This window comes from Anthonomus grandis, chromosome 16 (genome assembly GCF_022605725.1).
Source record: "Anthonomus grandis grandis chromosome 16, icAntGran1.3, whole genome shotgun sequence".
NCBI lineage: Eukaryota > Metazoa > Arthropoda > Insecta > Coleoptera > Curculionidae > Anthonomus > Anthonomus grandis.
The window spans coordinates 19,364,910-19,378,407 of record NC_065561.1 but is presented as its reverse complement, the minus strand read 5'-3'; the positions used below and the strand labels follow the sequence as shown (position 1 = coordinate 19,378,407).

Below are 13,498 nucleotides of genomic sequence, written 5' to 3'. Positions count from 1 at the left end.
GAGATACTCTAAGACCACTTAAAGCATTTCTGACAAAATGATTAAAATCTGTTCATTAAAAATCCAGATATCGATATATTTCTTGCTGGAGTGCCTGTAAGAGACAAATTATTTTATTATATTTATGGAAGAGATAAAATAATTTGACTTATTATCTTAATTTCTAGTGATTAAAATTTTGTGATTATTGATTTCTGTGATACTATAATGATATTTCACGCATTTCTAAAAAAAATTATTGAGATTTATACACTAATAATTAAGGTATTGACATTTTTCTTACTGGAGTGCCTGGTAAAGGTAAAATTATTTGTCTCTTACAGGCACGTAAATATCTTGATTTTTAGTGATAAATATTTTATAATTATTGATGTCTAAGATACTCTAAGGACACTACATAAAGCATTTCTGACAAAATTATTAAAATCTGTTCATTAAAAATCCAAATATTGATATATTTCTTACTAGAGTGCGTGGAAATAATAAAATAATTTGTATTTAATATTAAGGTGAATATCTTAAGATCTGATAGTTAAAATTTTTTAATTATCAATTTCTGCAATACTGTAAGGATACTTCAAGCACTTCTGAAAAAATTATCAAAATTTATATACTAAAAATCAAGATATTGACATTTTCGTCACTGGAGTGCCTGGAAGAGACAAAAAAATTTTTCTTTAGCTCACAAGTGAATATTTTGAGTTCTAGTAATTTAAATTTTGTAATTATTAATTTTTTAAATACTCTAAGGACACCTTAAGCTTTTTTGCAAAAAGGAATTAAATGCATAGACTAAAAATCAAGATATTGATATTTTTTTTACTGGGTTGCCTGCAAATAATAAAATAATTTGTATCTTATTGGAAAGTGAATATATTAAATGTGAAATGTGAAAAAATATTGAAAGTGAATATATAATAATCTAGTGATAAACATTTTATAATTATTGATGTGTAAGACATTATAAGGACACTTACATTCAAATACATTCACAAAAAATGAAGATACTAATTTTTTTTGCACACGAGTGCCTGGAAGAGATAAAAAAATTGTCTCTTATAAACAACTGAATATCTTAATTTTAAGTAATTAAAATTTTCTAATTATTAATTTTTTAGATAAATAAATCAGTGCTACAAAAATTATTAAAATACATGCACTAAAAAAAATTCAGATATTGATACATTTCTTATTGGAGTAGAGTACCTGGAAGTGATAAAATAATTTGTCTCTTACAGGCACGTGAATATCTTGATTTTTAGTCATAAAAATTTTGTAATTATTGATGTTTAAGATACTCTAAGGAGACTTTAAGCATTTCTGAAAAAATCATTTAAATCCATTCACTAGAAATCAAGATATTGATATTTTTCTTACTGGAGTGCCTGGAATTAATAAAATAATTTTCCTCTTATTGAAAAGTGAATACCTTGGAATTTTAGGGTTAAAAGTTTGTAATTATTGATTTTTATGATACTTCAAGGACACTTTAAGCATTTTTGGAAAAATGATTAAAATTCATAAACCAAAAATCAAGATATTGACGTTTTCGTCACTGGAGTGCCTGGAAGAGATAAAATAGTTTGTCTTTTAGTCACAATTAAATATCTTGAGTTATAGTGATTACAATTTTGTAATTATTGATTTATATAATACTCTAGAGACATATCAAGCATTTTTGCAAAAACTAATAAAGTCTCTGTAGTAAAAAATCAAGATATTGACAGTTTTCTCACTGAAGTGTCTGGGAGAGATAAAATAATTAGTCCTTTACAAGCAAGTGAATATCTTGATCTCTGATAAATAAAATTTTGTAATTCTTGATTTTTGGTATAGACTTATCATTGACAAAAAATTAAGATATTGATATTGTGTTCTAGTGGTTATATCTTGAGTCCTAGTGATTAAATTTTTATGATTCTTAATTAATGTTATATCCTAAAGACACTTTAAGCATTTTTTAAAAAATTGATAAAATCTATGCACTAAAAATAAAGGTATTGATTTTTTTCTCACTGGAGTGAATTAAAAGTGAATATCTTGAGATACCTCAAGGACACCTTAGGCATTTCTAAGAATAATATTAAAATCCATACATTAAAAATTAGGACATTAACATTTTTTTCACTAAAGTGCCTGCAAGAGATAACATAGTTCGCCTTTTACAAGCAAATGAATATCTTAATTTCTAATCACAAAAATTTCAAAATTATCAATGTCCAACATACTCTAAGGAGATTTCAAGCATTTCTGAAAAAATTATTAAATCCATTTACTAGAAATCAAGATATTAATTTTTTTCCCACTGGGGTGCCTGGAATTAATAAAATAAATTACTTCTTATTGAAAAGTGAATATCTTGGGATCTTAGGGTTAAAAGTTTGTAATTATTGATTTTTATGATACTCTTAAGACACTTTAAGCATTTTTGAAAAAATTAATAGAATTCATGAACTAAAAATCAAGATATTGACATTTTCGTTACTGGAGTGCCTGGAAGAGATAAAATAATTTGTTTCTTACTGAAAATATCTTAATAAGGATATCTTGAGATTTTGCGGTTAAAATTTTGTAATTATTAATTTTTACAATATACTAAAGATACTTCAAAAACTTCTGAAAAAATGAATAAAATCCATGTACTAAAAATGAAAATACTAATACTTTTCTCACTAGAATACCTGGAAGAGATAAAATAGTTTGCATTTTACAAGCCAGTGAATATCTTGATTTCTAGTGATTAGTTGATTGATTGATTAATATTGATTACCTAGCACTTTCCTTAGTTTCACTCTATCAAACGCTCGAGTTATGTCAACAAAGCGGAGGAAGGCCGATTTGTCAAATGCTCTCTTTCTTTTCCTCCTTATCGTAGATATAGATTGTAATGCTAGATTTTTATTTTTGGGGTATTTATCCTGTAGACAAAAAACTAGAATTACCTTAAAGACCTGAAAAGTAGAACAAATTATTGTAAATATTAAAAAGAAAAATACTTTTGATATTCATAAGCAAGCAATTTGTTAAATTAAATTCAATTGAAAAAAAACAAAGATTCTTTAAGGAAAACATTCACTTTGCAAATGAATATTGCAAAAACTAATGGACTTATTCTTATGCAATAAAAAGCATTGTAGTAAGACATCAATTTTGTACAAATTTTGCTTTGGATGCAAAATAATCCAAGCAGCAGTTACGGAAATACTGAACTTTTTGTCCAATAGGGTCCAGAGACTCGGTTTGTCTTTAAAGGAGAGCACTCAATTTGATGATGAATATCTCAAAAACTAATAAACGTATTTTTATGAAATAAAGAGCATAAGATTAAGAAATAACTTATTTAGTAACTTACTCAGAATTTTCTTCAGTTTCTTTAATAAATATAGTAGTTTCTCTACCTCTGAAGTGCAAAAATCATTTAATTAAATTAAAAAAACATTTTTTTTTTGTTTTAGAATTTTTAAAAAATAAGTGTGCCGTACTAGTAACACACCAGCTTCAATACCTCAACTCGGTATCGAGAATTTACGTTATGGAAAACGGAAAAATCACAATCAGTGGCACCTTTAATGATATACAACAAGGCGATGGGGATTTTGCGAAATTATTTAAATCGCAGCAAGAACCTGAGGAGGAAGATTACGTGGATGATAAAGGCAATTTTTTTTATCTTATTGATGAATCATTATTATGTTAATCCAGTTTTTTTCCACAGAATCTAAGTCTCGCTACCTGGAATGTCTAGAGGAACCATCAGAAGTAAAAGAGTCAATGGAAACTGGATGTATCGCAAGAAAAGTGTATAAAGGGTACTTTCAAGCTTTCGGAGGATGGTGCTCGTTTATGATTGTGATCATTTTATTTATGCTTACTCAATTAGGGTCCAGTTCTTCAGATTATTTCCTTAAATACTGGTAAGTTTATATATAAGAGAGTGAAATAATTAGATCCCAAATCCCATTGATCCGATAAGGAAGAAACATTAGTTTTGTGTTGGTTTCGACTAAGCAGTGAAAATATGTTTCTTCAGAAATTACCTGAAGTTGTTGTTCAATGGTAAAGTTGAATATTAACTAGTATCAACCAAAAATCATTTTGATTAATTAATTAATTAAGATCCAAAGTTTGCTATAAACCTTAACTTGGAAATACAGCCACTGACAGCAAGTAAGCCTTAACCCATTTATTTAATGCAAATTTTCCTTTAACTGAATCGTGATGTCATCTGCAAGCCGTATGATACGAAACCGCTAATTAAAAAATGCGACACGTCATTTTACAAAAAATTAGATTTTAATGTGTAAGAACATTCGGTTTTTTAGCATAGACCTTCGACTATAAATAATAGATTTGACTACACTGCGTCGGCTCTTCCTTCTTACTTTCTCGCTCTAACGCTTCATGATATAACGTTGTCTCTGTTTGTTTTTCGCTTACTAGTCCAGGCGTATACGGTCGAATAAGTAGAAATAAAGACAGTTTATTTCAAGAATGCTTGGAAATACTATGGAAAGATTCCAGGGAACTTTTAAGCAACCAACTGCCTGGAATAATTAAAATTATTTTTTTCATTCAAATGCGAAAATTCCTCGATTTTTAATCTAAAAAAAAATGATCACACTCGATTGTAAGGTAACCAGGGGTTCCTTCTTATCATAGTATCCACGGTTCACATCCAAACATTTCTGTATTAACTTAAATTAATATAGTCTAGAGGCTTTAAGGAGCTCAGTAGCATCCTGATGATAGTGAAACGTCATGGAAATACATGAAAGAGAAAAAAAAAAGCTTTTTTTCAACATAGACCCATGGACTATTTTTAAGCGGTGCAGCCACGCTGTATCGGAGGTTCCCTCTCGCTCTAACGCATTATGATGTAACGAGGTCTTTGTTTGTCACTACCTCTAGTCCAGGCGTATATTATCGAATTAATAACATTTTGTTCCTCAGTTTTTTTTTTACAGGATTTTGAGGTAATTTTTTTATGTTTTATAGGAACTGGGATCAGTTTTTCATTTTATCCTAAAAATTTTCCTTTTAAATGCCTTGAAGTAATTTCTTAATTATTTCAGAAATTTTAGGTAATTTCTAGTTTTTTCCAGGAAACTGCAATTGTCTCTATTTTTTCCAGCGATAAAATTTCTTATTTCTTCGACAAAACTGAAGTAATTTGTAAATCATGCCAGGCAATTCAAGTCATTGATAACGTTTATTGGGAAATCGATCATTTATGTTAAAAGACTAAGAAAACTTCCTGATGATGATTATTTCTGTGGTGAAACGTCGAATGAAGCACTTATGCTGCGTCGGCTCTTTCTTCTCTCTATCTCACTCTAACGCACTATGATATAAGGTTGTTTCTGTTCGTTTTTTGCTCCTTAGTCCAGGTGTATAGTGTTGAATAAGTAGGTAAAAAATCAGATTTCTTTCAAGAATGCTTGAATACATTTTAAAAATTCTTGTGAGAGTATTTTTTCATTTTTATTCAGGCAATTAACTGCCTGAAATAAATAAAATAATTTTTTTATCAAGTTTAAAGATATGTAAATGGATGTGTAAATCACTTGACAATTTTCTAAATGCTGAAAGTTTGTCTTTTTTGTAAACAGAATCATGTATAATATACGTACATTCTACGGTTGAATAAATACACCTTGACCATATGTCGATACGTCTTGTTTTCGAGAAATAAAATAGGGTTTTATCACGTTTTATTGGAAAACTTTAAGGTTATGTGAGGCAAGTATAGATACAAAAACTCTAGATTTTTTTATCACCTATAATTTTCTTATAATGAATTTTTTTAAGCAAATATTTTCTGCAAAAAAATACGTTTTTTATTAATTTTACCCTTACCCCCCCCACCCACCCCACACAACTTACCAGTAAGAAATTGTTTTCAAAAATCATTGTTTTCCAAAGTAATACGCACGAATAACGTTTGTTTATTTAAATTTTATATAATGTATATATGTATATTTTATAAATATTTAATACAAAAACAGTGCTATTTGATTGGACATTATAAATGAAAAATAGTGTTTTTTCAAAAGAATTATTTACTGGGGAAATGTTTGGGGTGGGTGGGGGGGTACGGATTGTGTGTACGGAAAACAATGATTTTGCAAAAAATATATATGCAATATTTAATTTATTACCACTGTATATTTAAATTTGATAAAAATTTTTATATAAATATTTAGTATAAAAACAGTGTTATTAGATTAAATAATATGGGCGAAAAACAGTGATTTTTTAAAAGAATTTCATAAAATATTTAATTTGTAGTAATCGCGTTTAAAAACTAGACATGTAAAATCCATTTCAATTTTTTTTAAATGCCGAAATTTTCTTCCTTTTGTAACTAGAATATAGTCTATAGTAAATATACCAAAAATCTACTAAAAAATCGTTGAATAAATATATATTTAACAATAATAATAAATCAGGTGTCATTTGTGCAGCTATCCAGACGTAATTTCCTATTTTTTTCCATAAAATCTCGTAGTTCCGTCCTTTTTCCTTACAAGTACAACTAGAGATCCATGACAAACCATCCATGGACAAACCGGAGTGTCCTGATACAGTTATAGCCAATTTACACTTTTAGTTTATTTTTCACCTATGTTTTTATTGAATGTAGCTTCTTGCTAAATAAAGATATTATTTATTTATTTATTTATTTATTATATTTATAATTATATTTTTATAGTTTACATTAACTTGTTTTGTCAAATCATCGGTTTGCAGTGACCCACGTATATATTAATTCGATATTTGTTATTCCTGCTTATGAAAGAAGGTTATAATATACTGGGTTTACAAAAATATTATAATTTCATTGAACTTTGTAAAAATGTATTGTATTTTATATGTAGCTTTTTTTATGCTAAATAAAGATTATTATTATTAGATGTCCAAAGACTTTGGGATGCTTCTATCACTTCTTGTGTCCTCATTTCTTCATTTATTGAGTTCACCTTGTTAACCTATTGAAATTCTTTGAGGTGCTTCTTCAATCACCAAATCAATATTTTATATTATTAAATACCTCGATTCCCCTCAATAAGCCGTCGCAATTTAATACTCTCAATCCTGGGGTATTAGTAAAAAGAAGCGAAATAGCAATTATCAACCATGGATCCCCGGACTATTCATAAGAGCCACATGGCTAATATTCCCTCTTGCTCGAACGCACTATGATGTACCGTTGTCTTTATTTATTGCTTCTTTTAGTCCAGGCGTCTATTACCAAATTAAAACGAAACAATTTATTGTATTATTTGAAAAGGAACGTACATTTTCATGGTCTCTTTCACTCTTATTGTATTGAATGCTTTTTCTCCATCCGTATCTCATTAGTCTGACTTTCTCTTTTTAGGATAAGTCTGGAGCAGGCCAGAAAACAAAACAACAAAACAATATACAAGTCGAGCAAAGACGAGGATTATTTAAAAAACTACGATCGTATTGACATAAGAGATATTAAAGGGGCAACCGCTATAGACGCCTTGTTTACCACCAATATTTGCTTCTACGTTTACTCGGCCATTATAACCTCCGTTATTCTTATCACGGTCTTAAGAAGCATAACGTTCTTTACGTTCTGTATGAGGGCTTCAACTGAGCTGCACAACACCATGTTCGCAAGGTAACAACATCCTTATTAAAAGAGTCAATAAGTAGGCACATAAGTCCTTTTAGGGTGATTAATGCTACTATGAGATTCTTCAACACAAACTGCTCCGGTAGAGTCCTAAACAGGTTTTCCAAGGACCTAGGAGCAGTTGATGAGAAGCTGCCTTATGTGATGATAGATACAATGCAAGTGAGTTGAATTTTTTATATTAAATATAATGTTTTAATTATTTCTTTTATATATAGGTGGCCCTTAATGTTATAGCAGTAACTATAATAATCGCTTTGGTTGACCCATGGATCATGATACCGACATTCGTGATCGGATTCCTGTTCTATTTATACCGAACTGTTTTTCTCAGGACAAGCAGGAATATTAAGAGAATTGAAGCAACTAGTATGTATGGTTATTATATTGACTAAAATTGCTGTACTAATGTGATTTATTTAGCAAAGAGCCCAGTATTTGCTCACATAAATGCCTCCTTACAAGGCCTCACCACCATAAGAGCCTCCGGTGCCCAAGAGATCTTACGAATGGAGTTCGATCACTTTCAAGACGTTCACAGTTCGGCTTTCTACATGTTTCTCTGTTGTAATCAGACCTTTGGATTTTGGCTCGATTTTCATTGCATCATTTATGCTGCCTTGGTGACCCTCAGTTTCTTTTTTATTGGAAATGGTAAGCATTGATGAACACTTATGAGTTATAGATACTTTGTTCAAAGAAGACTGTATTAGCAATGTTCGTCCTTTTTTTTTGAACTGGTTTAAAGAGAGGACAATGCAATAAAGTAAATTCACTAGAATCGGTAAAACTGTTGAAAAAATTTATTTATTTCTTAAAGACAAATATAGTGATGATTTTTTGATCTCTTACTCAACTGCTTGAAAGAAGCTATTAAATGACCACTGCACTGGAAAAATTAAATAACTACTTTAAAACTGCATTACAGTTTCCTCAGGTAGTTAATAATTTAGGCCAACCAATTGAAGCCAAAAAAAAGAGGAAATCTATTTATCTCTTTCTCAACTGTTAGAAAAAATAAAGAAGTGAATATGTTTTCTTGAGAAAATTATAAATGGATTAAAATTCTGTCACATATTTTGCAGATGATTACAAACATTGTTGCAGAAACTGTCGTTTTTCTACGACCTGTATTCGCCTCAAGATTTGCAGATGACAAGCATTTTAAGTTCAGAATATTGAATATGAAAGTAAACTAAAATTTGTCGATATAAAAAAATAAAGAAATTTGCAGATGATACAGATGTCCTGGGACGAAAAACAAAACTAAGATCGGCATTATTGGTAGGGTTCACGTTGTATTTAACACGGTTTTTTTTAATTTATATTGCAGATGACACAAACATTCATTTTTCATCAACAAATATTTGCCGATGATTAATAATGAGAAAATAAATAAAGATGATGCAAACATTTTGAGTTCAGGATCATAAATATTAATTTAAAATTATCAAAATAAAAAAAATTAAAAATTTGCAGATGATACAAGTGTCTTGGAATGACAAGCAAACTAAAATTGGCATTGTTGACAGGGTTGTCATTTTGACGGTTTTTTCTTTTTGATACTGTCATTATTATCATCAAATATTTTGCAGATAACACAAAGATTATTGCTGTCATTGAATGAATATAAACATAAATTTAAAATATATTTGAAATAAATTTGAAATAAGACAAAAAACTAAGAATTTGCAGATGACACAAGTATTTTGTGGTCAGGATAATGATAATTAAAATAAATTCAAATTTGTCAAAATACAAAAAAAATAAAATTTGCAGATGATACAAACGTCCTGGGACCAGAAGCAAATCAACATTGACGCTTTTTATGAAACTGTAATTTGTAACGTCAAATATTTTGCAGATGACACAAACATTGTGGCTGGAACTGTAATTTTACAAAAATAAATATTTGCTCGATTTTTTTAAACTGTCACTGTTATCGTCAAATATTTTGCAGGTGACACAAACATTGTGGCTGGAACTGCCATTTTCCAAAAATAAATATTTGCTCGATGACTGATATAATGAGAAAAAAAGTAGATTTGCAGATGACATAAACATTTTGCAGGTGACACAAACATTGTTGCTGAAACTGTCATTTTTCAACAAACAACAAATATTTGCGAATGACTGATGAGACAAGATTTGCAGATGACAGAAGTATTTTGTGGTCAGGATGATGATAATCAAAATAAATTGAAATTTGTCCAAATACAAAAAAAATAAGATTTGCAGATGACACAAACGTCCAGGGATCAGAAGCAAATCAATATTGACGCTTTTTCTGTAACTGTAATTTCTAACGTCAAATATTTTGCAGATGACACAAACATTGTGGCTGAAACTGTCATTTTACAAAAATAAATATTTGCTCGATTTTTTTTAACTGTCACTGTTACCGTCAAATATTTTGCAGGTGACACAAACATTGTTGCTAAAACTGTCATTTTTCAACGAAAAATATTTGCTGATGACTGATGAGAAAAAACTAAAGATTTGCAGATGACAAGCATTTTAAGGTCAGGATGATGTTAATCGAAATAAATTCAAATTTGTCAAAATACAAAAAAATATAATTTTTGCAGATGATACAATTGTACTGGGATCAAAAGTAAATCAACATTGACGCTTTTTATGAAACTGTAATTTGTAACGTCAAATATTTTGCAGATGACACAAACATTGTGGCTGGAACTGTCATTTTCCAAAAATTAATATTTGCTGGATTTTTTAACTGTCACTGTTATCGTCAAATATTTTGCAGGTGACACAAACATTGTTGCTGAAACTGTCATTTTTCGACAAACAACAAATATTTGCTAATGACTGATGAGACAAAAAACTAAGAATTTGCAGATGACACAACTATTTTGTGGTCAGGATGATGATAATCAAAATAAATTCAAATTGTCAAAATACAAAAAAAAATAAATTTGCAGATGACACCAACGTCCTGGCATGAAAAACCAGTAAAAACCAACATTGTTGACGTGGGTTGTCGTGGAGACGCTTTTTTTGTAACTGTTATATTTAACGTTAAATATTTTGCAGATGACACAAGCATTGTTGCTAGTATTGTCATTTTTCAACTACAAATATTTTTTGATGGCTCATAATGAAAAAAAAATTTAATATTTGCAAATGATTAATTAAAATTAGTCAAAATAAAAAAAAAATAAATAAATTTGCAGATGATACCAACGTCCTGGCATAAAAAACAAATGTGAAGATCGCCATTGTCGACTGAGTTGTCATGGTGATGCTTTTTCGAAACTGTCATATTTAACGTTAAATATTTTGCAGATGACACAATGTGTAATTTTTTAATGACAAATATTTTTAGATGACTCATAATGAAAAAATAAATAAATATTTGCAGATGATACAAGCAAAATTAAGATTTTATTCATAACGTTGGCATGTTGACACTTTTTTAAAACTGGCATTTCAAACGTCAAATATTTTGCAGATGACACAAACAGTGTTGTTTAAACTGTCATTTTTAAAAGTCAAATATAAGTAAAGATTTGCAGACGACATTTTGAGTTCAAGATGATGAATATAAAAATAAATTAAAATTGGCCAAAAAAAAACTTGCAGATGATACACGTCCTGGAACGAAAAGCAAATTATGATCGGTATTGCTGATAGGGTTGTCATGTTGACGTTATTTTGAAACTTTTAACGTCAAACATTTTGCAGATGATACAAATGTTGTTGCTGCAATTAGCATAGTTCAACGTCGAATATTTGTAGATGATTGATATTGAGAAAATCACTAAAAATTTGCAGATGACACAAGTATTTTCAGCTTAGGATGATGAATATGAAAATGAACTTAATTTTGCAGATGATGCAGATGTTCTAGAAAAAGAACAAATTACGTTTGGCATTTTTGAGAGTTGACATTTTTACTGTCAAATATTTTGCAGATGATACAAATGTTATTGCTGCAAGTAACATAGTTTAACGTCAAATATTTGCAAATGATTGATAATAAGAAAATCACTAAAGATTTGCAGATGACACAAGTATTTTGAGTTCACGATGATAAATATGAAAATTAACTAAGTTTTGCAGATGATGCAGACGTTCTGGGAAGAGAACAAATTACGTTTGGCATAGTTAACAGCATTCTGAAACTATTATTTTTAATGTTAAATATTTTGCAGATGATAGAAATATTGTTGCTTAAGCTAACGTAATTCAACGCCAAATATTTGCAGATGATTGATAATGAGAAAATAATTAAAGATTTGCAGATGATACAAATGTCTTGGAACGAAAAACAAATTAGGATCGTCACTGTTGACCGTGTTTGTCGTGGTGACGTTTTTTTTAAACTGTCATTTTTAACGCTAAATATTTTGCGGATGACCCAAACATTGTTGTTGCAACTGTCATAGTTTAACGTCAAATATTTGCCGATGTCTGTTAATGAGAAAAAAACTGAAGATTCGCAGACGACACAAGTATTTTGAGTTCAGGAGATGAATATACAAATTAATTAAAATTTGGTAAAATAAAAAAAATTGCAGATCATGCAAACGTTGTCATTACTAATAGGGATGTCGTGGTGACACTTTTTTAACTGCTATTTTTAACGTCAAATATTTTGCAGATGACACAAGCCTGGAATAAAACTAAAAAATTATTCCAAAAGCCTGGAATAAATATGAAATTACTTTTAGTGTCTTAAAATTAGTAACAAAACCGAACATAATGAAATAATTCCAAATCTCTTTAATAAGTTATTTAGTCAAAGTACAGGAGCTATTAAAAAAATATACACGTCGGGCAAATTTTGCTCATGCGTGCCAAAATCCCCATAACAAGCAAAAAAACCGTTAAGCTTAAATGCTTCACCGATTCTCCCATTACTTACCATTGCACTTAAAATCTAACTATGCACCCCAAACCTTCGTTGTCCATACCTGTATACTCTCTTATAATCGACGTTGATTTCCAGAATCTTTTGGAGCTAACGTAGGTTTAGCAATAACACAAGCGATGAGCCTAACTGGGACCTTCCAATGGGGAATGAGACAATGGAGTGAATTGGAGAACAACATGACCTCAGTTGAACGGGTCGTTGAGTACACGGAGATCGAGCAAGAGGTCAAACGTAACGAGAAGGAACCACGCAAAACTTGGCCTGAACATGGACAAATCGAGTTTAATTCGGTTTACCTAAGGTAAGAGTCATATACACTCCGATTGTCATCTGCAAATAACGACTCAATCAAAGGCTTTACTCAGATCTTTCTTCAATTAGTCTTCCTTAATTAAATAAACTATTATTTAGATATGCTTCAAATGAATCCTACGTGCTAAACAATCTCACTTTCAAAATAAGTCCGAAACAAAAGGTCGGAATTGTCGGTAGAACTGGAGCTGGAAAATCTTCAATTATGGCCGCACTGTTTCGATTGGCAGACCTGGAAGGCAAAATACTCATTGATGGCATTGGTACCACCAATATTCCTTTAAAAACTATACGATCGAAGATATCCATTATACCTCAAGAGCCAGTCATATTTTCGGGTAAGTAGATATTATTCATAGCCTATATCAATAAAATGCAATAGAAATTCATAGAGAAACATAGGTCGCACGGCACTGCATCGTACAATCCTTTGCTCAATTTTAATAATACTGTAGTAAGTAACGAGGAAGAAGGAACAAAGCTAACGTTCTCTTTTTAACTTGTGACCAACGATATAGAACGCTATGTGGGTCAAGAGTTTTCAAACAAATGTCCCAATTAAATTACAATAACTCCAGATCGTTTAAGAGTAGAGAAGTGGTAGTACTATTAGTGAATCAGAG

The 13,498-nt window shown here is 29.9% G+C and overlaps 1 protein-coding gene across 4 annotated transcripts in view; it reads left to right on the top strand.

Annotated features, from left to right (window-relative positions):
* Positions 1 to 13,498, top strand: part of LOC126745521 (probable multidrug resistance-associated protein lethal(2)03659) — a 59,721-nt gene that overhangs the window by 32,862 nt on the left and 13,361 nt on the right. For all 4 annotated transcript variants that reach the window (XM_050453399.1, XM_050453396.1, XM_050453397.1 and 1 more), the window contains exons 8-15: positions 3,456 to 3,656; positions 3,716 to 3,914; positions 7,382 to 7,651; positions 7,705 to 7,828; positions 7,885 to 8,035; positions 8,090 to 8,320; positions 12,639 to 12,864; positions 12,975 to 13,213. In XM_050453399.1, coding sequence (XP_050309356.1) covers positions 3,456 to 3,656; positions 3,716 to 3,914; positions 7,382 to 7,651; positions 7,705 to 7,828; positions 7,885 to 8,035; positions 8,090 to 8,320; positions 12,639 to 12,864; positions 12,975 to 13,213 — 1,641 coding nt within the window. The remainder of the gene's footprint in view (positions 1 to 3,455; positions 3,657 to 3,715; positions 3,915 to 7,381; positions 7,652 to 7,704; positions 7,829 to 7,884; positions 8,036 to 8,089; positions 8,321 to 12,638; positions 12,865 to 12,974; positions 13,214 to 13,498) is intronic.